The sequence below is a fragment of the Quercus robur genome, chromosome 12 (assembly GCF_932294415.1).
Source record: "Quercus robur chromosome 12, dhQueRobu3.1, whole genome shotgun sequence".
NCBI lineage: Eukaryota > Viridiplantae > Streptophyta > Magnoliopsida > Fagales > Fagaceae > Quercus > Quercus robur.
Genome location: NC_065545.1, coordinates 13,871,448 through 13,899,230, shown reverse-complemented (window position 1 = coordinate 13,899,230; position 27,783 = coordinate 13,871,448). Strand labels below are relative to the sequence as shown.

The 27,783-nt window shown below is 32.6% G+C and overlaps 2 protein-coding genes across 2 annotated transcripts; one reads left to right on the top strand and one right to left on the bottom strand.

Moving 5' to 3' along the window:
• Positions 1–2,674: 2,674 nt before the first annotated feature.
• On the top strand, positions 2,675–3,904 carry LOC126709993 (protein EXORDIUM-like 2). Its single transcript, XM_050410376.1, has one exon. It carries the CDS (start codon positions 2,720–2,722, stop codon positions 3,698–3,700), a length of 981 nt encoding a protein of 326 aa, XP_050266333.1. The 5' UTR covers positions 2,675–2,719; the 3' UTR covers positions 3,701–3,904.
• Positions 3,905–4,368: 464 nt separating this feature from the next.
• Positions 4,369–12,707, bottom strand: LOC126708869 (fumarate hydratase 1, mitochondrial). Its single transcript, XM_050408857.1, has 17 exons — positions 12,329–12,707; positions 12,104–12,221; positions 11,639–11,788; positions 10,986–11,096; positions 10,736–10,819; positions 9,486–9,584; positions 9,349–9,399; positions 9,209–9,258; positions 8,796–8,877; positions 8,542–8,636; positions 8,396–8,462; positions 8,250–8,300; positions 5,912–6,007; positions 5,406–5,504; positions 5,266–5,295; positions 5,102–5,167; positions 4,369–4,785 (listed from the first exon to the last, which is right to left on the bottom strand). The coding sequence occupies exons 1-17, from the start codon at positions 12,481–12,483 to the stop codon at positions 4,699–4,701; spliced, it is 1,491 nt and encodes a 496-aa protein (XP_050264814.1). The 5' UTR covers positions 12,484–12,707; the 3' UTR covers positions 4,369–4,698.
• Between the last annotated feature and the right edge of the window lie 15,076 nt (positions 12,708–27,783).

Sequence of the window (27,783 nt, the reverse complement as noted above, 5' to 3'; positions counted from 1 at the left end):
TTTCTAGTTTCTATAGAGACAAGTCGAGCTAAAGAGAGTCCTAGCCAAAAGATGTCCTAGCCTTTTCAGTCACTGATTGATCCCTAACTAGCAAAATGTGATACCTTTGACCACCAATAATCAAACAAAGAGTAGAGATGTCAAGTCATAACCAATGCCAGTGACAAAATTATTGTCAGAAAGTGATAGAGTAACAGTCATCCTCATATATATCTGCAGGACTATGAAAGGAAATTCTCATGTCGGGCAATCGAAATCAATTTGAAAGACAAACACCAGCGTTTGGTGCAGTGTCATCACAGCCCTCATATATGGATAAGATAAAAAGACTCTTGCTTAAACAGCTACGTTTGTGGTGGAATTTGAGTGTTTGAACAAACAAACACGTACAGTTGTTACCAAGTAATCTGTATCCTTTCCACACAATATATGCAACAACTAATCAGGTTCCTAGAACCTGTACTTGATGTTGAACTTAATCAATTTGCATGATAATCATGGGCTATAACTGTAGTTATCCCATGCATTAATAATATGGAGCCCACACAATATGGCGAGTTCAATAATCATTTCACACGGCATGGTGGCATCGATACAATCAAATGATTTCATCCAATCATCATGCAGATGGGATTGGTATTGATCAATTTCATGCAGATAAACTTCACGGTTTAGGCAGCAAATAGTTTAAACTGGCCAAATACTTGTTTGAGCACAAACCAGTTTTCAGTCACTCGAGGTGATTAGAAACCACTCAAGGAAAGATAATTTGACTTCGCGAGAAAGGAAATAAGTTCGGTACAACCTGACTTAATAGGACTTCTATATGAAATGCACACGTTAACGATGAGAACAAGGAAAAGTTTTTTTATTATCAAGCCTAAATTACAACACCTAGATTACAAAGCCTAACGACGCACTTTCAAGCACATATGTTACAATCCTACTTGATAAATCTGATACAAAGAGAGTCAATTCGCTAGGTTTTGGTGCCTGCGTGTGTGCGCCTTGTGTGAGAACATTTCTCTCTATTTATATATACGAGGCTTTAACAGTTAATCTTGTCTTTATACATGTGCTCTTATTTAAATGAACCTATTCCAGATAACCTTGCTATTCAAAATAATCAATAATATGATACCACTTGTATCATTTAAGGACTTCCATTTATTGTTTACTTATTAGTAATATGCCATTATATATAAATCCCAAAAAATTATATATATTAATAGATAAAACTAAGAGAAAGTTCAATTATAATTTAAAATTATAATTCAATGTTGCACTATGTATCTAAATTTATGTGGGATCATACTATAATTATCTACTTAAGTTTTTTAATTTTTGTGTTAAGTAAGTTAATGAGTGCAAAATACTAAAAAATCACATATACTCAATAAAAAAAAACTAATCACACATATTCAATAAAAATCATCAAACAACAAAGATCATCTCACATTCTATCTTATTAAAAATTAGAAGAAAAAAAATCATAAGTAGTATTAAATTTGGGTTGGAATTTTAATATATGATTAATTACGTTTACTTTAAAAAAATTTGACTAACTATTTATATTTTTATGATAAAAATTGTATTTAATTTTAAATGTATCCATATATATGCATGTGTTATATGCTATTTTATTATTAATAATTTGACTAATTATTTATATTTTTATTATAAAATTTGTGTTTAATTTTAAATGTATCCATGCGTATGCATGTGTTATATACTAATATAACTAAATACTTTGGTATATTTTGGCGTTGACACATGCACTGTTACTAAATTGAATATTTGGCCTAACAATACTAAGCCAAAGTAGACCAACCAAATGTTCATTTTGCATTCAGAATGCCTAAGAAATGTGCAAATACCAACTAAGGCATGGCATATGCCATGAGGTTAGTGTTACAAATCTACAACCAGAAGAAGTAACCCCGCTACAGTTATACTGCATTAGAGTCCGAGAAAGTTGTATAAAATCATCAATCATACACTAGTGTTGAAGTGATGTCCTAACTCCTCTTATGACAAATTAGCAGCCTATTATTGAGCATAATTGAAACTAGCATTTGAAAAATCTTCAAACAACCGCTAAACTTTAAAATTGATATTCAACAGTACTAAAGAACAGTTTGGAGAAACATAATAATTGCTGTGCCCTGTATCAACTACCTACTAAGGCCAATAGCAGATTGCCAATAGTCTGATTAAAATATTATAGATGGAATTATTTGTCCCATTTGATAATTTTGATTTGAAAGGTTGTGACTGTGATTAGTAGGCAAATAAATTAATTAACTAATTTATGTGAAAGTAGGAATAAATCTGTTCAGTCTCTTAAATTTGGTAGCAAAAAACTGGTATTGGTACTAGTTACTAAAACAAACTAATATGTTCCTCTTATTTTACTTAAAATAAAGAGAGTTTATTTTACGCTTAAAATTTTACATTTTTTGTATTCAAAATATGATATGACACAAAACAACAATTGAATTTATAGACTTATATAGTAAGTATGAAATGTATCTATTTTAAATGAAAATGATATTTTGCACGGATCATATCATCATAGTGCTATAAGTTTATAACAATAATGCATTATTGAACTCAGAATTTGGTAACTGTAGTAGGACCTAGTTCCATCTATAAAATGGACCCTTTTTAGGCTTATTGCAATCATACTCATCATCATTTCAAACGTCTAAAACTAAGAATGGTCACCATGTTTTTGAAGTCCATGCTCTTCCCCCTCATTTTTGCTTTGGCTTTAGCTCCAAGGTCACAAGGAGTGAGCCAGAGCCAAAGCCAAAGCCAACCTTCTTTAGCCACCACGTTCAATGAAATCAAGTACCATGGAGGCCCCCTCTTGACCAAACCAAATAGCATCAACATCTACCTCATATGGTATGGTGCCTTTTCTCGAAACGACAGAAGCTCCATAACCGATTTCTTTGCTTCCTTTAATCCTTCGAAGGGTCTAGTACCCCATCAAGAACCCACTGTGGCAACATGGTGGAAAACAATCCAGACATACAAGGACAAGTCTGGGAACTCAGTTTCCAGCACTGTTAAACTTGTTAAACAAATTGGTGACATATATTCTTTAGGTAAGAATATTAAGCGCGCCCAAATAGCAAACTATGTCAAACACAAGATAGAGACCAAAGTATTACCATTTGACTCTAATGGAATATACTTGGTTTTGACTTCTAGAGATGTGATTGTAGAACGATTTTGCATGGGATCATGTGGTTTTCATGATAACATAGTGGTGTATACAAAGCGTACTAGGTTAGTTTATGCACATATAGGAAACCCTCTGGTGCAGTGCCCTGGATTATGTGCATGGCCTTATTCACTTCCAGCTTATGGTCCACCAGGCCAGCAAGCCCTTGTTGCACCGAATGGTGTTGGGGCTGATGGCATGGTTATGAACATTGCAACAATTATTGCAGGAGCTACAACTAATCCTTTCAAGAATGGGTATTTTCAAGGTGACCCCTTGGCTCCATTGGAGGCTGTCACAGCATGTCCAGGGATATTTGGTGAAGGAGCTTATTCAGGGTATCCTGGAAATTTGATGGTGGATAAAATCAGCAAGGCAAGTTATAATGCGTATGGTGCTAATGGAAGGAAATTCCTCCTTCCAGCTATATGGGAGCTGACAAGCTCAAAGTGCAAGGTCATCCACTAATTAAGGGGCATGAATTAATTTTTACAGGCAAAGGCATTGCTATAAGCAGGGCTTGATAGACAAAAGTGGATATTTAACTTTATTTTTCAGTTTTCTGTTGGGTTAATCATATTTCATGTCTAAATTTTTGTGTGCTATATATTAGTTATATGTGCAAACAATGTAAGTTCAAAAAAAAAATAATAATAAAGTGATGCCACATCATGTGTTTGTGTTTGGGGAATAGTTGATTGCTAGGCTACAATTACATTTCTGTTGGCTACAAACCAATCATTGAACAGAATCTCTGGCTCAACAAATTTCTCTTTTTTTCTTAACTTCACCGTCTTCACCCAATTAATTGCTTGGAATCATGGAATACATGAAAACGTCTATGTTTTCGCCAAGAATTTTAAAACTCAATTGACACCTATTTATTTTTCTAACAGAGACAGCTGTTCTGTTAACAGAACCAGTCAACGGACCGACCAACAGACCATCAACGTAACTGAAGGCTATTTTTACTTTTATAATTTTTTTGCCATCTTTACTTCTCATTCGTCTTGAATTATTTAATGAGTTTATGATAGATAGTAGATAGTACTTTTAAGATAGTACTCAGCACCAGCATTAGAAAAAACAAAGAAACAAAGACATTACTTTAAAATGATTCCAGAGCGCAGACAAAATAATCCCAATTTACGTCTTAACACAATATCATAAATTCTGTTGGTTTCTTTGATACAATCATTACAAAATGGGGGAGGCTCTCCACTCATTTTCCCAATCAACTGCTGTTGTCACCCTGCCAAAGACCCAAGCCAGCCATGGAGAAAACCTCAAGAATATTGTTTTTGTAAGTTGAAAAAAATAAATCTATCGAGTTTCTTCTTCTTTTATTTATTTATTTGGGTTGCTGAAGATCAGATTTCTAATTCCTAATCAAACTGATTGGGAGAAATAATGCACAAAATGAAGCATCGGGAAATTTCAGGAGCTTCAAGATCTTGATAATCTCATCAATCAGATGGGCCAATCATTTTTTCTGGCACCACAAGAGTATCGAATTCTTCACTGGTTAACACTCCTAGGTTCAATGCAGCTTCCTGCAGAGTTAAGTATTGGTTAGATTAGATGTTTCAGCAATCCAAAGTTTCAAGAAAACACCATTGCTGAAGAGAGCATTAAACACGCCACTGTAAACATGATCGTCTTCCTAAAGTCAAACCCATCATTCCAACCAAACACAAGCTGAGAGATGCATAAGTCCAACAAGAGGATATTATATATTATTACAGCAGTTGCTTTTAGCATCCTTAGCCATCTACTCAGGAACGAATGATAAGTCATTCCAATAGATTAAATGAGTGTCACAAGAGACCAAACATATTGAATTGCATTGACAAGAAAAAGGAATCATACCTTCAGAGTACTTCCTTCCTTGTGTGCTTTTTTGGCAACCGCAGCAGCATTGTCATAACCAATTTTCTGGAATAAAATCAACAACAAAAGTTATAACACAAAGCATGGGAAACTATAAGGAAAGTGTACACATGAAAACAGGTGAAACACAAGTGGAAACTTACAGGGTTCAAAGATGTGACAAGCATCAGTGACTGCGACACCATGCAAAATGCCACATAGCAACAACAGACGATAGATTAGCCTGAAATCTAAAACATAGAAAAATATAAAGATTTATATTTTGTACCCTGTATCAACTCACCTCATGCAGCAATTTTGAAATTCTTTCCCTATTAGCTTGAATTCCTCTCACACAGTTCTTTTCAAAGGAGGCAGATGCATCTCCAAGCAGTCTCACAGACTGTCAGGAATCAAAAACACTAGTTGTATAAGAAGACATAAACACTAGTGGAGCAAGATTGTAGGGTGTGTGTTTATTGGTAAACAGGGCATTAAATTTTGCATGAAGATATCAAGAGATTATGAAATTTCAAATGGCATCCTAATAAAACTATTCTAGACAGGTCCACAGGACCACCACATTATACTTTTTTATTATAGGACTTTACAAACTCCCAAATAGCTCTTTTCAACTTATGGTCTGAAAATTACCAAAGCATAACAGCCACGCTTGCTAACTTCTGGCCCAAATCACTGCCAGATAGAATAAGATGTATCCTACCCAATCATGGCCAATTGATGTTGAATAATGGATGCACTTGGCACCTCCAATAAGTATAATTACAATAATGCGACAATAGAACATACATGTAGAAGACCACTGGCAATCAATGGTTTGTACACATTAAGTTCGAAGTGACCATTGGAACCACCTACTGTGATGGCCACATGGTTTCCCATAACCTGAAAGACATTAAAAATAAATAAATATCAAGAAAGGTTTTTAAATGATACTTAAAAATGAAAACCAATCATTATAGAAGTACACGGCAAGATTGAATTATCTACGAGGACTTAGAAAGTCTGATTTCTATGCATCTTACTAGTTACTACTTGCAAATAAGTCCCTACTTTAACCAAAACTAGTAAGTTGCCCGTGCGATGTATGAATAATTTCGTAATATTTTATGTATGACGGTTTTAAATAATATTGTACATATATTATAAAGAAAAAGTAAAATAAATTACAGTAAAGAAACATATATATTTTGAGATATTAAAAATTAGTTTAGTAGCTTCATGTTGGGCTTTGTGGAGTCTATTTGTGTTTGATCTGGATTATGACCCGACCCGAAATAATATTATTACGGCTTTTAATGGGAGATTTTCGAAGGCTTAGTTCATGGTTTTCTTAGGGTTTTGTTTTGTTTTTGAGAGAGAAAATTGTACTGCCGTATCTTGTAATCAACTAATTTGTGTTGTGTTCACATATTTCATACCATGAACACAACACAAATTAGTTGATTTTCATGATGACAATATATACGAAATTCCCAAATTTGTGAGATGCAAAAAAAGAGAAAAATATACGCTAAATAAAAATAATCACACAAGACAATATTTACGTCGTTCGGCAATTTGCCTACGTCCACAGAGTTGCAAGAATTTCATTTCACTTAGGGTTTTGTTTTGTTTTTGAGAGAAAATTGTACTGCCGCATCTTGAATTTTTCCCTAAGAATAGTAAAATTCTTGCAACTCTGTGAACGTAGGCAAATTGCCGAACCACGTAAATATTGTCTTGTGTGATTATTTTTCTTTGGCGTATATTTTTCTCTTTTTTTGCATCTCACAAATTTGAGAATTTCGTATATATTTTCATCATGAAAATAAACTAATTTGTGTTGTGTTCATGGTATGAAATATGTGAACACAACACAAATTAGGCCAATGTAAAGTCATATTCTATCATGATTTAATTTTAAATCATCTATAAAACACATGCATACATACTTGCCCACACCATGTCTTAACGTCGTACTATCGATGAGTGGAAGACAATCAGAGAATTAGGCATACTTTTATTTCATGGTATGAAATATGTGAACCCAACACAAATTAGTTGATTTTTATGGTTCTATTCCATTACTTCATTTCATATTTGTAGCCTTCTTAAGGTAAGATTAATTTTTTCTTACAAAAATCATGAAACCAAAAATAAATGCAAAAGAGTAATAGAACCATGAAAATCAACTAATTTGTGTTGTGTTCATGGTACGAAATATGTGAACACAACACAAATTAGTTGATTTTCATGGTTCTCTTACTCTTTTGCATTTATTTTTGGTTTCATGATTTTTATGAAGTGATGGAATAGAACCATGAAAATCAACTAATTTGTGTTGTGTTTACATATTTCATACCATGAAATGAAAGTATGCCTAATTCTTTGATTGTCTTCCACTCATCGATAGTACGACGTTAAGACATGGTGTGGGCAAATGTGTATGCATGTGTTTTATAGATGATTTAAAATTAAATCATGGTAGAATATGGCTTTACATTGGCACCAAATATTCTCTCTACTTATATACCAAAAACAAAAATTATCCAACCAAATAACCTAAACCTAAATCATATTTAAGCTCCTAATTTAAAAAGAAAAAAGAAAAAAAAATACCAGTAGGGGTTTTGGTGTCTTGATGGTGGTGGGAGGCCAGTATAACGGAGATTGTGACCCCTCAGATTTCTATTTCTCTCTCTTTCAAATGTTTTGTTAGTCTCAGATCTTTTATTTTGGTAACATATAGTGGAATAGTGCGTTTTATTTAACAATTCATAACATTTTTGTGTCTCTCTATTTCTCTCCAGAGCCTTATCTAGTTAGTTATTACTATTAGCTCTTACTTTTTTTATTTTATTTTTTGCTTTTTTTAAAATACTAAAACAGTGGGCATGCTAAAAGACATGAAGAATAGAGACAGGTGTGATGTAAACTTAGACAATTAATGAGATATTAATGAGATAACAGTAAAATAGTTAATGTGAACTTTTGGGTAACAGTAAAAAAAACTTAATGAAAGAGGTAAAAAAATGTTAAATGCAAAATTAAAGCACCACTTGACATCTCCTCATGTACTCTCGTCTCGCATGAGGTCTTTGCTTTTATATATATATCGAATATTGATTCAAGACACTAAACTTACCTGAGCACAGACCATGGTGAGAGCTTCACACTGTGTAGGATTGACCTTTCCCTGAAACAGAATAGGTTCAGTAAAGTGACGAAATTTGGGTTTTTAGTTAAAAATAAATAAATTAAAAGACTTGTGCAATAAGATGGGGGCTTTACGGGCATAATACTGCTGCCTGGCTCATTTTCAGGAAGAATGAGTTCACCAAGGCCACAACGTGGACCACTGTACAAGAGAAACACAGTGAAAAACTTAAAAGAGAGAACTATAAATAAAAAATGCAAGTCACACTAGGCATACAAACCTTCCTAATAAGCGTATGTCATTTGCAATCTTCATCAGAGAAGCAGCAATTGTGTTAAGGGCTCCACTGGTTTCAACAAAAGCATCATGTGCAGCCTGCCAAAAATGAAACATATGAGCATACATCCCTTCTTGGTCTCAAGTAGGACAAGATGAAAAGCATGAGTTGCTCATATAGTAAGACATCCACTCTTACAACACAAAAGGGATAGAAAATGAACAGACAAAAGCAGAGTTACAGGATCAGAAGCTAACCAAAGCTTCAAACTTGTTTTCTGCAGTAACAAAGGGTAAGTTTGTTTCCTCAGCTACTGCTGCAGCTATCTTCACATCAAACCTAAATTATAGAAGAAAACTACTGTCATAGTAAACATGAACAGAACAACAGAAGCGGAAAAGCATTCTTTCTGAATAATATTTAGAGGAAAGAATACAGAATTAATGTTCATTATTGCCAAATCCATGACATGATTTACAGTTTTATCAGAATAATTTTCTGAGACAATAAGGAAAAAAGGTGTTACAAGGGCAGATAGGGAGGAGGGGAAATCATCTACAGAAAGGGCTGAGAAAAATGAGAACAAGTAAAGATACTTGTATTTAGAGCAATACACGTCACAAAATACCAAAAGAAGTAAAATTGCTTCAACCTTAAAGCAATAACATACCCCTTCTTTGTGTTCAATCCAGTGCCTACAGCAGTACCACCCTGTGCAAGCTGCTCAAATAAAGTCTCCAATCAGTCAGAACTAAAAGGAGAGAACAAAAGAAAATAAATTAAAGATTTAACACTTTATGAGTTTATAACCTGATACATCCGAGGTAGAGTGCAAAAGACACGGTCAATTCCATATTTTACCTGCAACAAAAGCTCAAAGCAATCAGAAGTCCTTCACAACAAACATCAAGCTTGGTCTATCCTTCCTGCCAAATATGTCATCTTACTTGTGTAGAATAGCCACTAAACTCTTGCCCAAGAGTCAAAGGTGTAGCATCTTGAGTGTGAGTGCGTCCGATTTTTACAATATCTTTGAATTCAACAGACTGGTAGAAACAAAATAAGCATTAGAGGCATTATGGTAGTACAGCTAAAGCAGTACACAATGCTAACAACGGATGCATAAATAATAATAGCATGTACATAGCAACGTTATGTGGGAGACACAAGGAGATTTTTATTTTAATTAATATTATTTACTTTTTCAAGTAAGTTATATTTTTTTTTAGGTCCTAGCAGTTAATCAAGCTATTAGTATTTTAAAATTTGTAAGCAAGGTTATTTTTGTAATAAGGCAATTAGGGTTTCTTGTGCCAAATAGAATTAGGGATTAGTTTTCCTACATAAGCAAACTATTGTACTCCTTTTGGAGATGATTTTGATGGAAGAAAGTTTGGTTTGGTTTTTGGTCTGGTGCCAATTCTAGGCAAACCTAGATTCTGACTTCTAGTGGTTTTCTTCTGCTTGGTGTTGACTCCAAGCAAGCCTAGTTGCTAACTCCTAAGTCATTTCCTTTTAATTTCATTGTTCTCTTGAGTCGGGGGTGGGGGTTTTTTGGGGGGGGGGGGGGGGGGGTATATTTTAATGCTAGAGTGTCATGAGAAAAGAAGAATGTAGTAACCAAAAGCCATCATCTAGTCAACAAGAGCACTACACATCAAGTGCAGCAATAGAAGTTAAAAGCACAGATAGTTGAAAACACATTAAAAGCATGTCAGAAAAGTTCAAAACTGTACTGAACTTGTTATACTTTTTACTGAATACTTAGTTGCACATGCAAATGCACATAAATTACTTGATAATTCATAAATGCAAAATTAAAGTAAATCATGAGAGAGAGAGAGAGAGAGAGTGTGTGTGAGTGAATACTTTTCTGCATAGAAAATAGACAAGAGAGAAGGCATCTTTTGAACTTCAATAGTTATAAAGTTAGGATATGTATGTCTCACTAAGATGGTTAATCAGGCCACCTAGTGTAGCCAAGTTCACTTCATAAAAGCAACAATAGAATGAATCTAATAAGAAGTCAAACCACATGACTCAAAGGGCTGAATCCAAGTGTACAACTCAAAGTTAAAAAGGATATTTGAAGATGAAATATCCAACACAGTGTATAAGACATGGAGCAGCAACAACAGTCTAATTTGGCCATCATGTATCAATCTGCTGTTGAAAAAGGATGAAATAATCATCAAACCTTTGAATTTAGTGAGGTATGCAGATGTTTCAAATTTGGTATCAATCTTGAATTTATTTCCATTGCAGCTGCAATATGCATCACCTGGATACAAGAAAACCACATTACTTAACAAAAGACAGCAAGAAACCAGTTGGTTGAACAAGAAAAACAAATAAAAACAGAAGGGAGGAGTGATTCCTTCCAAGTGGTGAATGAGTTAAAAATAAAATCAATTAAGCATGGTCATAAAAGAAAACAAAAGACTTACAGTGGGGAAGGTGTCATTAGAAGATTGTGATCTGTTCACATGGTCATTAGGGTGCACAACCTTTTCACCACGCTTATGGCCAAGGATCTCTGCTGCTCTATTGGCGATGACCTGGAATATTACATGATTACAACACAATTTTTTTTAGAGGCAAAAAATCATGTTGAAGACCAAACACAAGAAGTCAGAAATTCTAGACCACCCAAACACTGGTAAATCCACACTGTGCATAGTTTGCAAAAGGTATATGCTTAATAGAAGAATAACTATATGCTTCAAGGATAAACCACACCACATTTTGTCACATCCAAGATGATATGATATGAGGACTTACAAGGAAGCTTTGAATTGTGTGTGTGTGCGTGTGCACGTTTTCATTGGTCTAGAAAATCTCCTACATGGAATATCTTGTGCACTACCAAATGCAACTTCACATTTATTTTTGACAGGAACTATCTACATGAAAATTAACCGATGCATCTCTCTCTCTCATTTGCTCACTGTTACTCGATGAATATTACCATCATAATCCAATGACAATTACTTTCCGGACAAACGTACTTAATCAAATTATGAAAGCAATTTAAATAGGGTGCCTACAGCATAAATACTGAAGGTACAAAAACCAATAAACTACAAAAACCAGCACCAACCTCATTGGCATTCATGTTGCTTTGGGTTCCACTTCCAGTTTGCCATACAACAAGTGGGAAATGATCGTTTAGCTTTCCCTCTGCTACTTCTTGGGCAGCTTGCATGATTGCTTTCGCTACCATTGGGTCAAGACCATACTCCATATTCACCTGGAACATAACTTGTTAAGTACATCTTAACAAAACCTCCTCTGCTAAAAACCTCTGAAAATATACACTAAAGAACATACTTTCTCGCAAATGTGTAACATTTAACATAATGTTAAACCAACCAAAATTATTAGCTACACTGAAAAAATGCAATCTTTGCACTAAAATTCGACTAAACAACAAAAATGAAAAAGACCCAATTGAACAAAACTCCAAATGTAAGTTCAGGAATCAATTTTCAATTACTTAACAAAGAAATGGCAGTAAAAGTTTTTATAAAAAACAAAAAAAAGAAAAGAAAAAAGAAGAAGAAACCTTGGCAGCGCATCTCTTAAGAATACCAAAGGCACGAATAATTGGTTCAGGCATTCTTTCACGGTCGCCTCCAATGTCAAAGTTCTGCAACGATCTTTGAGTCTGTGCCCCCCACAACCTGAAAAAACCAAACTTGTACGATTAAGAAAAAGGACCCAGAAAAAGAAGAGGAGGGAAGTAATTGTTTTGCTTCCAAAACCAATAAAAGCAGTTTGAGAGACGAACTTGTCAGAGGGAACGAGGATTGGGCCAAAAGTGTCACGCTCCTCTCGAAAGGATGTGGGTAAAGGTTTCAAAACAGTAGTAGTAATGTAACGCAGAGCACCGATCGCTGATCCACCCGAGATTGAGAGTCGGCGCGGCAACGCGTACATCGCCATTTCTGAGGAGGGTTGTTGTTGCTGGACTTGGACCTGAGAGACGATAATTCAAAGAGACGAGGAGAAAAGGCAGAGGAGCTAGCTCAGCTTCGTTCTGTCGAGGAACAGAGAAATGGAATAGAAATGAAAGCTAGTTTGGTCTGGAATTGAATTGAATAATTACTATTGACTCTTATGGGCGGCGCGGCACGTGACGCCGGAGTAATGGGACTCTCTTGGACTGTATTGGGACCCTTTTTAACCCTTTTGGGACAAAATTTGGTTACAATTTCTGAGGGTCTTTGTTAGACAAGTTAAAACTTAAATTTTTATATTTTAAATAATATATATATATATATTTTTATAGTTTTTTATTCACATGTAATTTAAAAAATTACAAACAATATTACTTAAATTATTCTACCAAACACCTCCTTAGAATTTTTTTTTTTTTTTTTAGAATACTAAAGTTATGTTTGGCAACAGTTTTTTTTTTTTTGTTTTTTTTTTCAAAAACTTGTTTTTGGGAATATAAACAAAAAATAATTTTGTTGTATTTTTGAAATCAAAAATATATTTGCTTAGTTGAAATTAAAAAAAAAAAAAAGTTTTTTGAAGGAAAAAAAATAGAAAATACTATAATATGTTGTTACTAGGATTTGAACTTTAATACTAACTTATTAAATAAAATAGATTCATTAAATTAAATGCATATTTTCATTGACTTTTGAAAATTAGAAACTGAAAACAGTTTTTGCATGTTTTCAATTTCCTTCACAAATTGAGTTTTGAGAACAATTTTTGTTTTTTGTCCATTTTAGATTGCCAAACAAGTTTTTTAGTTTCAAAAATAAAAAATTGTTTTTGAAAACAGAAAATAGGGGGAAAAAATAATTACCAAACATACCCTAAGTATTTTTAACATGCACACAAAGAGAGGGAAGAATATTTTTTAAAGAAATTTACAATGGTGTATATCCAAAATGGTCTAACTCTTGGATACACAACATAAACTTTAAACCTTTTAAACTCACACTCATTTTTTCAGTGTGGGATTAATAGTTTCTTAGATTTAGTACACTTACTATATCAATATAACACAAATAATATTGAGTTCAACTTCCCATTAAAAATAAAAATAAAAATATTGAGTTTTACACCATCAAATAAGAAATTGACACATAAAAAATTAAATACATTCTACCACACATAGTAACATTTAATAAATTCATAGTTAAATTGGATTTTCAAATGAGTATTAAATTTTTTTTTTCTTTTTTGGATACAAGATAAAATTTCTATTCTAGCCTAATCTAAGTGTATATATGTGTGAAGTTTCCTCTTGGAGACTTGAACCCTACTCTTGCCCCCAACACCTCACAAATATTTATACTTGTGGAGTGACTATCATACTAAGGGTGCGCAGTGGTAATGAGTATTAGAATAAGTTGAGTGTGATTGTGCATATTCTTTAATATATAATATAATGATGTGGCATGTTAAGATTGGAGGAGAAAAACTTGAATTTACGCTACATCCTTATAGAATTTAAATTGGTTTTAAATAAATATTATGTTTACAATATTTTCACAAGTCTTTTATAATAAATTCTAAGTGACAAATTGTTTATTGGTTATTATTTGTGAGTAAAAAAGTAATTTTAATTATAAGTTCAAATTAGAACTAATAATAACTTACCATCTATGATTTTGTTGTGAAAATATTATGGATGCAGCATTTTTCATTTTCAAAAAAAAAAAAAAAAAAAATAAATGCAATCCAGTTATGTGTAGGAGTTGTACATAAGTTTTAGGACAAAGTTTAATTACAAACTTTGTTGTAGTTTTTTTTTTTTTTTTTAGAGAGAATTTATTTGTAGGTACTAGGTAATTGCTACAACTCTACTTAATATCTTTTTATTAGACGTGTATTTGATAAATCTACTATTAGATTACATTTTCTTCTTATATGTTTCATGCTTTCAAAATTTAGAAAAGATTAGACATGGCAAAATGGATCAGAATTTTCTGACTTGACTTGACCTGACCCGAACCCGATTTTTTTGACCCAAAACAAAAACGGGTTGACTCGTGACCTGACCTGTGTTTTTTGTGGGTTAACCTGACCCAACCCAAACCAAAATCATTTTTTAAAACTTTTTTTTGGGTAAAAAAATAATAAAATTAAGACAATATTGATTTAATTGTTTGTTGTGAGTTTTAAGTAAACAATTGAGACATTTACATAATTGTATGCAAATTAATTAAAAGATGAATGGTTGAGTATTTTGTAATGAGTAAAGTTTTTAGATATCAAATAGCAAAGTACTTGCCAAGGTAATCTGGTTATAGTACAGTTAAAAATATAAATTTAAAATTATAGACATGTGTGAGAAACATTTACAAGTGTGAAAATAGTAAAGCCAAAGTATCAAATTAACATAAATTATGAATGCTTAGACCTATTTTTTAACAATTTATGTCCATAATAAACTGTTTTTCAAAATAAATTATGATATTTCCTAAAGTGTGTATTGCTTAACAATGATATGATATTCATAAAAGAGACAATATATAAATAAGTAAACAATCAAACTTTAATGTATATCTCAAATTGAAATAGAGTGCCAACCACAATTGACAATAGATTATAAAATTAATTTTCAAGATTGTAAATTTCTTATATGTTTTTATTTTTTGTCAAATGAATTATCCAAAAAGTCATTTGTAATTTTATTTTATATTTTGGGATGTTGATATTGTGTAGAAATAAAACTTGTGTATTTGTTTTACTTATCTTTGTGTTATTTTGTTTTAGATAGCAATATTAAGATTTGTATATTTTTAAAATTATTGAATAAATATTAATAAGTGTAGTTTATTCTTGATATAAGTGGTGAATTCAAAGTAATGCATTTTACATCAAGTAATTTGTTGCATGACTTTCCAAATGGCAAATACATGTTGTTTTCTTTATAAAAAAATTCATATGAAAAATACAGGTCAACCCGGCCCAACCCGATTCGAATCGCAATCCGATTGACCCGAACCCATTTTTAACCCACTTAAAATGTCCCTTTTTACCAGCAACCCATTTGACCCAATCCAAACCTAACCCAATCCGTCCATTTTGCCATGTCTAAAAAATATTAAATATTAATAGTTATGTCATCAATTAAATGTTTATATTTTAAGTTTTTGTAGTCTAAATACATAACATAATAATTTAATAAATCAAATAGTATATAACATCGGATTAATACAATGATTATGTTTTTGCAATTTGACATGATTGTTAACAACATAAAAAAATATATAATATAATAGTTAGATTATAAAAATACGTGACCATGATAATTTTTTATTCATTGATTACGACAAGTTAATAGCAAAACTTGTTTCCTGAATTTATCAAAAAAGAAAAAAACTTGTTTCCTGAGTAATTGCCAAAAACACGTTATTTTACACAACCAAACACGCAATCTACACCAACACCATTTTTTAAAAGTAAATGGTGTAGATTTGCACGTGTAAAATGGTGTCTCTTTGGCATTACTCAAATTTATCCTTTATTTTATTCCCAAAAAAAAAAAAAAACAAAAAAGATTCTGCTTCACATGGTTGTGCGGGCCGGAATTGATATGTATTCAGAAAGATATATGTTTTGTTTTTTTTTTTTTTTTTTTTTTTTTTTTTTTTTAAATCATATAGGTAAACAGGGGACTCGCGGCATTTTTTATTTAAAAAAAATCGTATGATATATCATATGCATCTAGCAAATAAAAGAGATAATTAGATATGTTATTTGAAAAAATCAAACAAACGAACAGATAAATGACCGGTTTAGGATCTTTTTTTTAATCGAATATTTTATAGGATCTTTTTTCTCATTATACTTTTTTTTTTTTTTTTTTTTATAGGATCTTTCTCATTATATACTATAACTTAAGGTAGCGCATATTTAGGATCCGTATAATATCCGCTTATTTTATTGAAATTGAAAATTTTTTATTGAAAGTATTATAAATAAAAGTAAAAGTTAGTTGAAATAGTACAGTAGAACTTATAAATAGTACCAAAAAATACAGTGACGTCTATGAATAATAACAAAAATAAATTAAATAATAAAATAAATTGGCAAAAATAATTTTTTGCCAAACGGACACTTATTATACTTCCACTAACATTTTTTTTTGTTAATCTTTGGAAGCGGTACCGCCAGGAAGTATACAACTTTTCAGGTATATTACAATACTTTTACCAACCTCGCTTTGATTTATAGAGTTTTAGAGTTTAGAACTCTCTACTCCCCCCCCCAAAACAAAATTTGTTTTAGTGACACAAAGTTTCATGAAAAATACATGTAAACTACTATATATAAAATTTGGATGTTAATTACTTGAAAATTCCATCAATATGATTTCATGGCCATCCCATCATGGTAAATATAAAAAAAATGCATGAATTCAACCCCACAATCAGTCAAAATATGTTACGAAAATGACAGCAAGCAGCAGGTGAGTTTCAATGGAAAAAAGAAAAGTTTTCTAAGGACCAATGCTGCGAATCAACAAACAGAGAACATACAGTGCTGGGTAAAGAAGAGCCAGAAGAAACAGCAAAACATTGAGGACATGTACAGTAGTTCTCCCCCATAGCGATCAAGCTGCTTATCCAAAATCCAAAACAAACTGAACTATATTGTGTACCCGAGCAAAACCTTAAAACCACACCATCATATTCAATTAGCAAAAAAATTTCTGAGAGATTTTCAGTACACTATTTAGTCATAGCCAATCCTAAAACATGTATATAAAGTAATTCTTGAGGATCTTCAAATGACTTACCAGTCAATTTAGTCCAAGATAGCTAAAGTCTGCACCCACAACCTGCATAAAAAAGAAAAAAAAAGGAAAAAAAAAGGAAGAAAAAAGAAAAGCATGTTAATAGGCGAGAGATGTAGTTAATTTATATATAACTTTAGCTATGGAACAAAACACAGTGTTGACAATCTGCAACAAAGATTTTGGCACATATTTTCTCCTCACTATTTATCAACTTTAATGCAGCACAATAGCTCAACATTTGGTACGTATCTAATTGACCCAACCCCTGATCTTTTTATAGAGGACCGTTTGAGAATAATTGAATAAAAAATATAGTTGGAATGTACATAATCAAGATTTTTTACGATATAGTTTTAACTTACAATGTACTTTTTTATTATTATTAGACTAAGATATCAATTGGTTTTGACAAAGACAGAACTATAAGTTTTTGCTTGGTCGGCCTAGTTATATATATATATATATAGGGTTGGGGTCAAATTACACTTTGTGTAACTTACACCACCCAATAACTCATTATAGAATTCTATTTTGAAAATCTCACTGTTGAATTACATGAGCTGTATGTTCTTAACACTCATACCATTCATGTCAATTGGATGTTATTTACCTTTCAATTAATAAACTTATCTTTTATGCATTATTTTAAACTACAAAAACTTGAATTTAAACAACTGGTTGATGACATGACTATTAATATTCGACTACCTTAAAATTTTGCAAGTATGGAGAATATATGAAGATAATGTAATTTAACAGTGGTGTAACATTGTTTAAAGTTATACTAAGTATAACTTGAACCTAACCCATATATATATATATATATATATATATAAACATACATACATATTTCTGGGGGCCATGGCTAATGACCCCCACAAGGTTACACTTAGTTCAGCCCTTACGTTTTGGTATAGGTGAAACAAAAAAAGCCTTTACCAGTTGAGCTAACTGAAACGCACAATTACTAAAAAGATAATCGTTGAAAATTAAGGAAATTGGACTAGTAAAACTTATAAACACCATTTGACTAAACAAAAACAATTTGCAAAACCAGGAGATCTTAAAAATCACAATCGAGTGTTTGTTGAAATTAACAAATTTTGTTAGGTTTATTTTATTTTGAATAAAAGTTCAAATGTATCTAAAAAAATATTAAAGTTTTAAGAACGATATGCAATCAAATTATAAAATAAGCCAAAACAAATAGGCCCTACATTAGTAGACTTTAAAAAGCACCAGATATAAAATATTTGCATGACAAAGAAAACAAGAAATGTAGCATGCATCTCACGGCTATGACAATCTTAAGAATAAGAATATGGGAAATGCTAACAGGTGCCCTAAGAGCACTCAGAGCAGTGGTGCTAAATAGTTATGTAGGGACTCAAGAATTCTTGGCTTTGGCTTTGGCTTTTTGGCTTGATTGCCTTGCCTTGTATTCTTTTTGTCCCACATTGGAAAGATGACTTCCCTCCTTCTACCTTATAAGGCATGAACCAATGAGAAAGAGTACCACTAGTTTGGTTAACCAAACTAGTGGTACTCAAGGCAAGGCAAGGCAAGGCAATCAAGCCAAAAAGCCAAAGCCAAAGCCAAAGCCAAAGCCAAGAATTCTTGAGTACCTATAAGTTATATTGCTATTTTTAGCACCACCAATCACAAAAATGGAGCTGCAGCAGTGGAGATATAGCAAAAAAATTTGGCTTCTCAGCTACAGGGCACATCTAAAGATAGATGTGCACTGTAGCTCAAAGGTAAAAAAAAAGAAAAAATTTATTTTGTATTCACACTTATGGAGAATATTTTAATTTTTTTTTTCTTTCTCCTCCTTCCCCATTTCTACCTGTTGCTCCTCTCTCCCCTCAGTTGATCCTCACACTCTTCATTTCTTATCGTTACAAGCTTCAATTCCTCCACTCGCTGTCGACCCAAGCCCCTGCCCAGCGCCAACCCAAGCCCCTGTCCAGTGCCGACCCAAGCCGCTGCTGAGTTCGTGGTTGGGTTTGGTGCCGAAACGGTTTGTGGGTGGTCTTAGTGCAGAAACGGTTGGTACTCTTCTTCCCTCACCTCCACTTCGCCGTTGGGTTTGTGGGTGGGTTGCTGGGGTTGTGGTTTGTGGTTGCTATGTGGGTCTCTTTGGATTGTATATCTAGGTTTTAAGATTTCTAATTGTGTGTATTGTGTGCTCTTGGCTTGGGTATCTTGAGGGTGAGTTTTTTTTTTTTTTTTTTTTTTTTTTTTTTTTTTTTTTTTTTTTTCAATTGGTTGCTAGTTTTTTGGTTGAGCTTGAGGCTACTATGATGGTGGCTGTGGTTTGGTTGTGCTGCAATGGGGGAGGTGGATTTTGTTGTGGTTAGGGGATTTGGGTTAGTGGTTTTTTTCCCCCTACTGTGGACTAGTGGTGGTGGTTGTGGTTGTGGGTGTGATTGTGGCTGATGGTGGAGGTGGTTGTGATTGGTTACTGAAGTTTGCTGTGGAAGTTTTTATTAGTATTCTAATGAGTTTTTTTTGTATTATTTTAATCAAATAGCTAAAAATATAGATCCATTGCTGTGGGGTGTGAAAAGGTAAAATAGATAAAGTGACTTTTGTAAGTGCCAAATAGCTAAATTTTTAGCTCCACTGCTGTAGATGCTCTTAGGGTAATAGTTAACAATCTATTTAAAGAAAATTTTTATGGAAAAAGAAGAAAAAGAAATTAATATTTTGACATTTTTTTTCATTTTCTATAAAAGTGGTGTCAAAACTTTCCTAAAATGGATTGTTAACCATTATTCTAAGAACCACCATGATAATTAAGTACATTAAGGACAAAATTAGACCACAACTTAGGAGTAGAATTCCATCTCAGGTTAAAAAAAAAAAAAAAAAAAAAAAAAAAAAAAACAATAGGCAAAGTCAAGAATTCCCAGAATATTGATATTAAAACAATATATATAAATATTTCCAACCACTTTTTCTGATGCTCTGTGCCATATTGACTTCTTAGTTAAGTTCTAGCTATATACTTAAAAGAAAATAATTGAAGTGGATCCCAGTTACCACCATAAAAAATAGTGTATAGTATATTCGATACAGTATTAAAATTTGGAAAAAAAAAGTCCACTATGCAAGTTTCCCAAATATGTTTGTAATTCTGTTAATAGTATTAATAGGCTCTTATTAGGTTGTTATGAAGTTGAAGGATTTCTCCTGTTTACATCACGTGTACCTATGCACCAGGAAAGGGGTCTTTTTAAAATGTATATACATCTATCAAAGGCTATGAAAATAGGATTAGTAAGATTTATTATTCAGATAACAATTATTAATAGAATAATGAATCTTATAATAGTCTATTTTCATGTGTCTTACACGCTTGATACAAACTAGAGCATTAATTAGAAGTTTCCACTTTCATGATTAAAATAAATCATCTTAGTTGATATGTTATAATCTTTACAGATGAAAAGTTCAATTTCATCATTGACTATTAATTATAATTTTGAGTTTGCAAAGAAGTGATTGTGTAACCAATTTCTCTGGATTTGTGTTTCTTGAACCATGTACAGACCTCCAGGACTAGCTTTCTAATTTTCCCTCAACTAGCTTTCTTCCCTCATATCCATATAGCTATTCTATATTTTTGTGGAATCATTACCTATAATCACAATTTTTTTCCTTCAATTTCAATCGGTTCATGAAATACTAAAAAGCTTCTTTCATTTACACGTTCAATTCAGGAGGGCAATTTTCCCATATAGTTGTGTTTATCTCTTGGTGATTTTCTTGAAGGATTCACAATCTCCCACTGAATTTTTCCACAAGTTATGTCATATCCCGATAATTCTCACATTTAGGTGGTGTTTGGGTATTGCGTTTCTCGCGTTGCGATTTTTTTTTTTTTTTGGACACGCATCTGGCACTGTTCATTGTCCATGAAGAGTGATTTTAGACTTATGAATAGTGCCAAATGCGTGAACAGTAACTTTTTTATTATTTTTTTATTGTTTTCAGTTTTCAGCAAAATAAGTGGTATCCAAACGGACCCTTAGTGTGCGTTTGGCTCAACTTAAAAAGCCAGCTTATTTTACTATTCAACTTATTTTTGCTATTATTCATGGCCCCACTACACTTTTTGGTATTATTCATGAGTCTCATTATACTATTTCAGCTAACTTTTACCTTTATCTACAATACTTTCAGCAAAAAGTTTTTAGTTTCAGCAAAATAAACGAATTCCAAACAAACCATCAATTCTTCCATCATGTACAATGAAATTTATTTAGTTAGTGCAATAGAACTTGAATACCATTTTCTTTTGATGTTTCTATTTATTTCTATTCTTAGAAAAATTTTAGTTATAGTGAAAATTTCCATTAAGGAGCTGCATGTTCTCTAAATTTAAAGATGACTATGCATTCTGTTAATAACTTGACAATTACTCAAATAGCTCGTTGCATCTGAAAATGGTTGGTTTTGCAATCATTGGAGTTGCTTGAAATGATCAAAGTGAAGATTGATTGTATTTTCATAAAATTGTAGACTAAAAAACATATTCTGTAAAACTGTTACCAACACAAATAAAGGAATCCTGCTCTATAGATTCAAACGAGTTGTCAAACTGTCATGGAGATGCTAGCCAAAATGTGACATATTATACGAAAGAGGGTGAAAAAGAAGACAGCAAGTTTGACATATACAACCATGTGTGGTGTGTTAATATGAAATACATTTGCCAATCAATCATTCCAACAAATAATGAAATAAATCAGCATTGAATAATCATGATCTTTACATAGCAAACCTATATATATATATATATATATATATATTAATATCCAAAGCTAAAATCCAATTATATCTTAATAGGATTCTCAATTTTATGCCACGTGTCTTATTTAATCTTTAATTTTGTGCCAAGTGAATTATTAAGTGTAAAAATTGAAGAGTTCAAATCCAATTAGATTCTAAATTGGAGTCCAATTTTTCGCTACTTGTCCATTTAAGTTTTTTATTTTTATGGTAAGTAAATTATTGGGTACAAAAGCTGAAGAGTCTAAAATCAATTAAATTCTAAATCATATATATATATATATATATATATATTAGATGAGAAACCATTACATATTTTAGAAATGTATGGTTTAAAAAAAGTATAAGTTCATATCATGTATAATTTGAATATTTTCTATAAAAAAAGTATAATTTGAACTGTATAATTGTAATTATTTTTAATTATACCCGTGCAAAGACGGATCCAGGATTTTAAACTAGTAGGAGTTGGAGTATAAAGAAAAAAAAAAAACTCCAAATAGGCATCCATATAGTATTAAAAAAATTATAAATACATAAAATCGTTGTTTCTAAATACATTAAGATGTAATTATCTATCAACAAAAACAAAAACAAAAACAAGAACAAAAACAAAATAATGTTTTTTTTAATACTAGGCTAGCTAGGATTTTTTTTTTTTTTGTTTTTTTTGTTTTTTTTTGTTTTGTTTTGAAATTAGAGCATTAATAGTGATGGTGCTAAAAATTTTAGCTTTTAGTACCTCAAAAAGCTACTTTATCTATTTTACCACCTCACTTTACAATATTCCCAATATCAAATATTCTATTTTTAATCACTTTATTTAAAATAGGGGAAATTACATTTTACTACCCTAAACTATACCTCATGTTACACTTTGTACCCTAAACTTTTTGAATCCACATTTTGCACCCTAAACTATGACCACTATTACACTTTGCATCGTGCCGTTAAGTTTGCTGTTAACTTGGATGAAAATTCAAAGTATAGGGTGCAAAATGTAATAAGGAGTATAGTTTAAGGTGGTAAAGTGATGTAGAACAGATAACACATGCCTTCTTAGAGCAGTAGAAGCGCCAGAAGTCACAACGCAAGATCAAAGGGGGGGAGCCAGTAGAGGTCATCGGAGCAACAGTGTCGAAATTGCATGAAATTTGGCAGGTTGAAGGGAAACAGCATTCTGATCCAGACTCATATGAACGTCGCCTAAATTTATGCAAATTTCTTCGTTAAGGCCCCAAAAACAGTGTTTTGGCTATTTATAGTAATATTTGATTTTCCTTAATAAATTTTAGTTTAAAAGTCAGAATAAGGCCCTATCTGTTTCGGGACGTCTCTTAAAGACAGTATTTTCAATTTCCATAATTATCTAAATTTTGCTATTTTTGGCAAAAATCACTTTTTTGCCACCTAATTACGTGATTAACACGGATTAGGGTTTCTAGGTATTTTCATAGCTGCCTTAAGGTTTCTTTTACTATATAAACATATTGTTACCTTCAAGGCAATTTAGTTTTCAGATTTATAAAAATACAGACTTTGTCTATTTTTCTTTGGTGGATTCCAAGACCTTATTACCTTGTGGACTCAAAGGACCCCTCGTGGATTCGAGGTTTTCATTTAGAAGCTAATGAGTTTAGTTTCTTTTTCCATTCAGAAAGCAACGTATTTGTTTTCTTGTAGCTTCCGCAACATCATAAAGTGTAATTTATCTTTTATTTTTAAAGCATTAAAAAGAGAGGCAATTAGGTCTTTTCACGTGGTGTCATATTTTTCCATCTAAATTAACAACAAACTTAACGTCGGGGTGCAAAGTGTAATAGGGATCATAATTTAGGGTGCAAAATGTTCAAAAAGTTTAGGGTGCAAAGTGTAACATGAGGTATAGTTTAGGGTGGTAAAGTAAAATTTCCCCTTTAAAATAATATAAACAACTCATTAAAATAATAAAGGAAGAGAGAGAATTTGAGTTTTTTAATTGAAGGAAGAGGTATAATTTTAATAAAATATTGTGTTTTATTTTTAATGACTTATTGCAGTTAATTGTAGTTGTAAAAAATTTAGCTTTAGCTTCTCCAATAACACATGATTTTTTTGGTTCTTTAGTGGTAAAATAAATTTTTTTTTTGCTAAAATTCAATCATCATTATGAATGTTTTTATTATTTTTGTTAAGTTTTTGAGTTGGATAGTTGCCATTTGGGTTAGACTAGCTAGGCTGATTGGGAAGAAGGGGGCCTAAGGTTTTGGAATGAGGTCCAACTACAAAAATGAAATATATAATAATTATTATTTAAAAAAAAAAGGCTCCAGGGGGGCTTGGGCCCCCACCTGAGTCCGCCACTATACTCGTGCATATGCACGGGGATATACACTAGTATAATTAAAGACAAAACTGAGAAAAATCCAATTAGATTCTAAATTGAATTCTAATTGTTGTCTAATTTTGCGTCATGTGTTATATTTAAGTTTTATTATTATTATTATTATTATTATTATTATTTTTGTTGTTGTTCTAGGTGAGTTAATGCTATGCAAAAGACAAAGAATCTAATATAATTAAACCATCAAAAAACAAAAACCCAATAAACAAAAAAAAAATAAAGAAAGAGTGACACCTTATTTTACAACTTGCATTTAACAAATATTAAGGACAAAATAGTAATGTTGTACCAGGGGCATGATCGTAATTTCAACAATTAGATCTTCAGATTTGTGATACAAAACAAATCTTGATACTCTAACGATCACAATGGTATGTCATGGGGCTCAATTAGACCACCCGATCAAATGATGTCTTATTTCCTTTATGGCATCTTATTTGCTCTTTTGAAAAAATTTGGATAAAGGAAAAGATACTGTTAGGTTCTAAAGACTTAGATTTTTATATATTTAGAACTCTAATGTGTATTGTTGACAAACCATGATCAAAACAATGTGTATAGTAGTGTTTAGTCTTGCTCAAAGTCGTATCTTTTATGTAAAGTTGGAATCGAGCTAATGCAAAAGTTACTATGCATTTCGGCCTAGCTCGATCGATCGAAGCTTAGGCTCGATCGATCGAATCTCGGGCAGAATGCGTTTTCCAACTCAGCTCTAGTTTGTTTAAAAGGTTTAGGGTTTTCTAATTTGTCCTAAGTATAAAAGGCAAACCCTAGCCACGTTTTAGTGTGGCTCATATTGCTGTTTGTGTAAATCTCTTGTGAGATCTAGAGGAGTTTTCCTTTACACAAACTTAGGGTTTTCAAGGAGGAGATTTTATCTACACCTTGATGATCAACTCAGTTGCTGCCATTGAAACTTAAAGAAACTCAAGTGGGTGTGCTTGTATCTGGTGGTGAATCCAAGAAAGAAGGAGTCCATGGATTCGGAGCTTGCACGTGATCATGTCAGTAAGTTCTATTGGTGGGTAGCAATAAGAAGTCGAGCGTGGGAGCTTGTAAGTCTTATTGTATGAACTTCGATTCTTTCAAGATATTGGATTCAGGTTTACCTTGAGGATAGCTAGGTTATATCCTCCCCAGGTTTTTACCAGTTTGATTTCCTGGGTGATCATATCTTTGTGTTATTTATCTTTCCGCTGCTTTGCATGATATGATTGTTTGATTGTGATAACCTAGATTTGGAATTTGGACTAAGTAACAACTTGGCTAATTACCTAGGTTAATCCAATTGTGTTTTTAAGGGGTCTAAAAACTATCAAGTGGTATCAGAGCGGGTTACTCTCTTGTTGTTGATCTTTTGATCACTGAGTTGATCCTTGACCCCTGTTGTCATGGAACACGGACACTCTCTAGTTATTCCTCCTCACTTTGATGGGAATAATTATGCTTATTGGAAAGTAAGGATGAAAGCATTCCTGAAATCGTTTGATGAGAGAGTCTGGAACTCCGTTGAATACGGATGGGAGAAGCCCACTACTCCTGTTAGTGAGTGGCAAACCTCTCAAAAAGAAGCAGCCACGTTTAATAGCAAGGCTATGAATGCTATCTTTAACGTTGTTTTTATGGAGGAATTTAAGAGAATTTCTAATGTTGAGGTTGCTCATACTGCTTGGAATATCCTCCAGACTGTGCATGAAGGCACAAAGGCTGTCAAAATTAATAAATTGCAGCAATTGACTTCAAAATTTGAAAGCATTAGGATGTCTGATGATGAATCTTTTGATGAATTCTATGCTAAATTGAATGATATTGTTAATTCTGCTTTTAACTTGGGTGAAATCTATGATCAACCTAAAATTGTTAGGAAGATTTTTAGATATTTAACTGAAGACTTTAGACCCAAGGTGACTGCCATTACTGAAAGTAAGGATATGGACTCCATCCCTGTTGATGAACTTGTAGGATCTCTTTAATCTTATGAGTTGGACCTACCCAAAACTAACAAATCCAAATCAATGGCTCTTAAGTCAGTTGATGATGTTGAGGTTGGTGGATTTGATGATGAGCTCTCTGCTACAGAGATTGCTTACCTTGCCAAGAACTTTAGAAACTTTCTCAGGAATAGTAACAGAAAGGCAAGAGGCACGAACACTGCTGAACCTAGAAACTTTAGGAAGAATGATCCCACTAAGGTTAACAATAATGATAAACCTAGAGAAAAAGTAGGTCAATCTTCTAATAATTCTATGCGTCCTCAGTGTTTTGGATGTCAAGGGTATGGTCACATGAAATCTGAATGTCCTACCTATTTGAAGTCTAAGGGTAAGGCTATAGCTATAACCCTTAGTGATGGTGAAGTTTCTGATAATAAGTCTGATTGTGACAAGGATGGAAACTTCATTGCTTTCACTGCTAGTGCTGTAGTCAATGAGAGCATATCTGTTGAAGAGAACCCTTCTGATGGGGAACTCTCTAAGGATGCAGATCTTGAAGAGGCCTACAATAAACTTTGCAAAGTTGCTGCAAAGGATGCTATGAATGTTGAACTTGGTTTGAAGAAAATTGAATTTCTTAAGCTTGATAAGAAGAATTTGCTTGTAAAATTGTTTGATGCTAATGAACTTTTGAACAATGTGAAAACTGATAATATGCTATTGCTTGATAAAGTTAAATCTTTGGAACTTGATTTATCTGTTGCTAGATCTGCTAGTTCTAAACTTGATCAAATGTTGAGTGTTCAAAAGTCTCCTTCTGACAAATCTGGATTAGGTTATGTTGAAAGCATCTCTGTGTCTGCTCCCCATTCCATAAACTTTGTCCCTTCATCTTCTTTTGAACCTTCTGTGAGTAAGATTGTGAGTGAAACTGTCAAACCCCTTGTGAGTGAGGTTGTCAAACCCATAGAAGTTTCACCATCTAGGAAGATTAGGGTTGATCTGAAAGAGTCTAAACCTAAAAAGCCTACCCTATTTAAGGACAAGACACATGATAAACCTGCATGGGTTTGTCATTTTTGTGGAAAGTCTGGACACATTTGTCCAAACTGTTACAAGCTACAAGCTGCAAAGAGAGCAAACAAATCAAAGATACCTGTGCCTCAAGCACAAGATCCTATGGTACTCATTGGTGAATTGGTAAAGGCTTTAAACCTTTATTCCAATCCTGGAGTTAGTAATCATTCCCATGTGAATAAGAACTTCAATGCTCATGGTGCATCTAAAAGGTTTTGGACGCAAAAGACTCGAACTAATTGAGTCTTTCTGACATGGTCCTTGTGCTTCATTGTTCTACCCTT

Bases quoted from the DNA above. Each gene is read 5' to 3' on its own strand.
- LOC126709993 (XM_050410376.1), top strand. From the start codon at position 2,720: ATGGTCACCATGTTTTTGAAGTCCATGCTCTTCCCCCTCATTTTTGCT.
- LOC126708869 (XM_050408857.1), bottom strand. From the start codon at position 12,483: ATGGCGATGTACGCGTTGCCGCGCCGACTCTCAATCTCGGGTGGATCA. The intron at 9,400-9,485 runs GTAAGATGACAT...CTTTTGTTGCAG, and splicing joins TTAGTGGCTATTCTACACAA to GTAAAATATGGAATTGACCG. The intron at 5,505-5,911 runs GTATGTTCTATT...GATTCCTGACAG, and splicing joins TTGCCAGTGGTCTTCTACAT to TCTGTGAGACTGCTTGGAGA.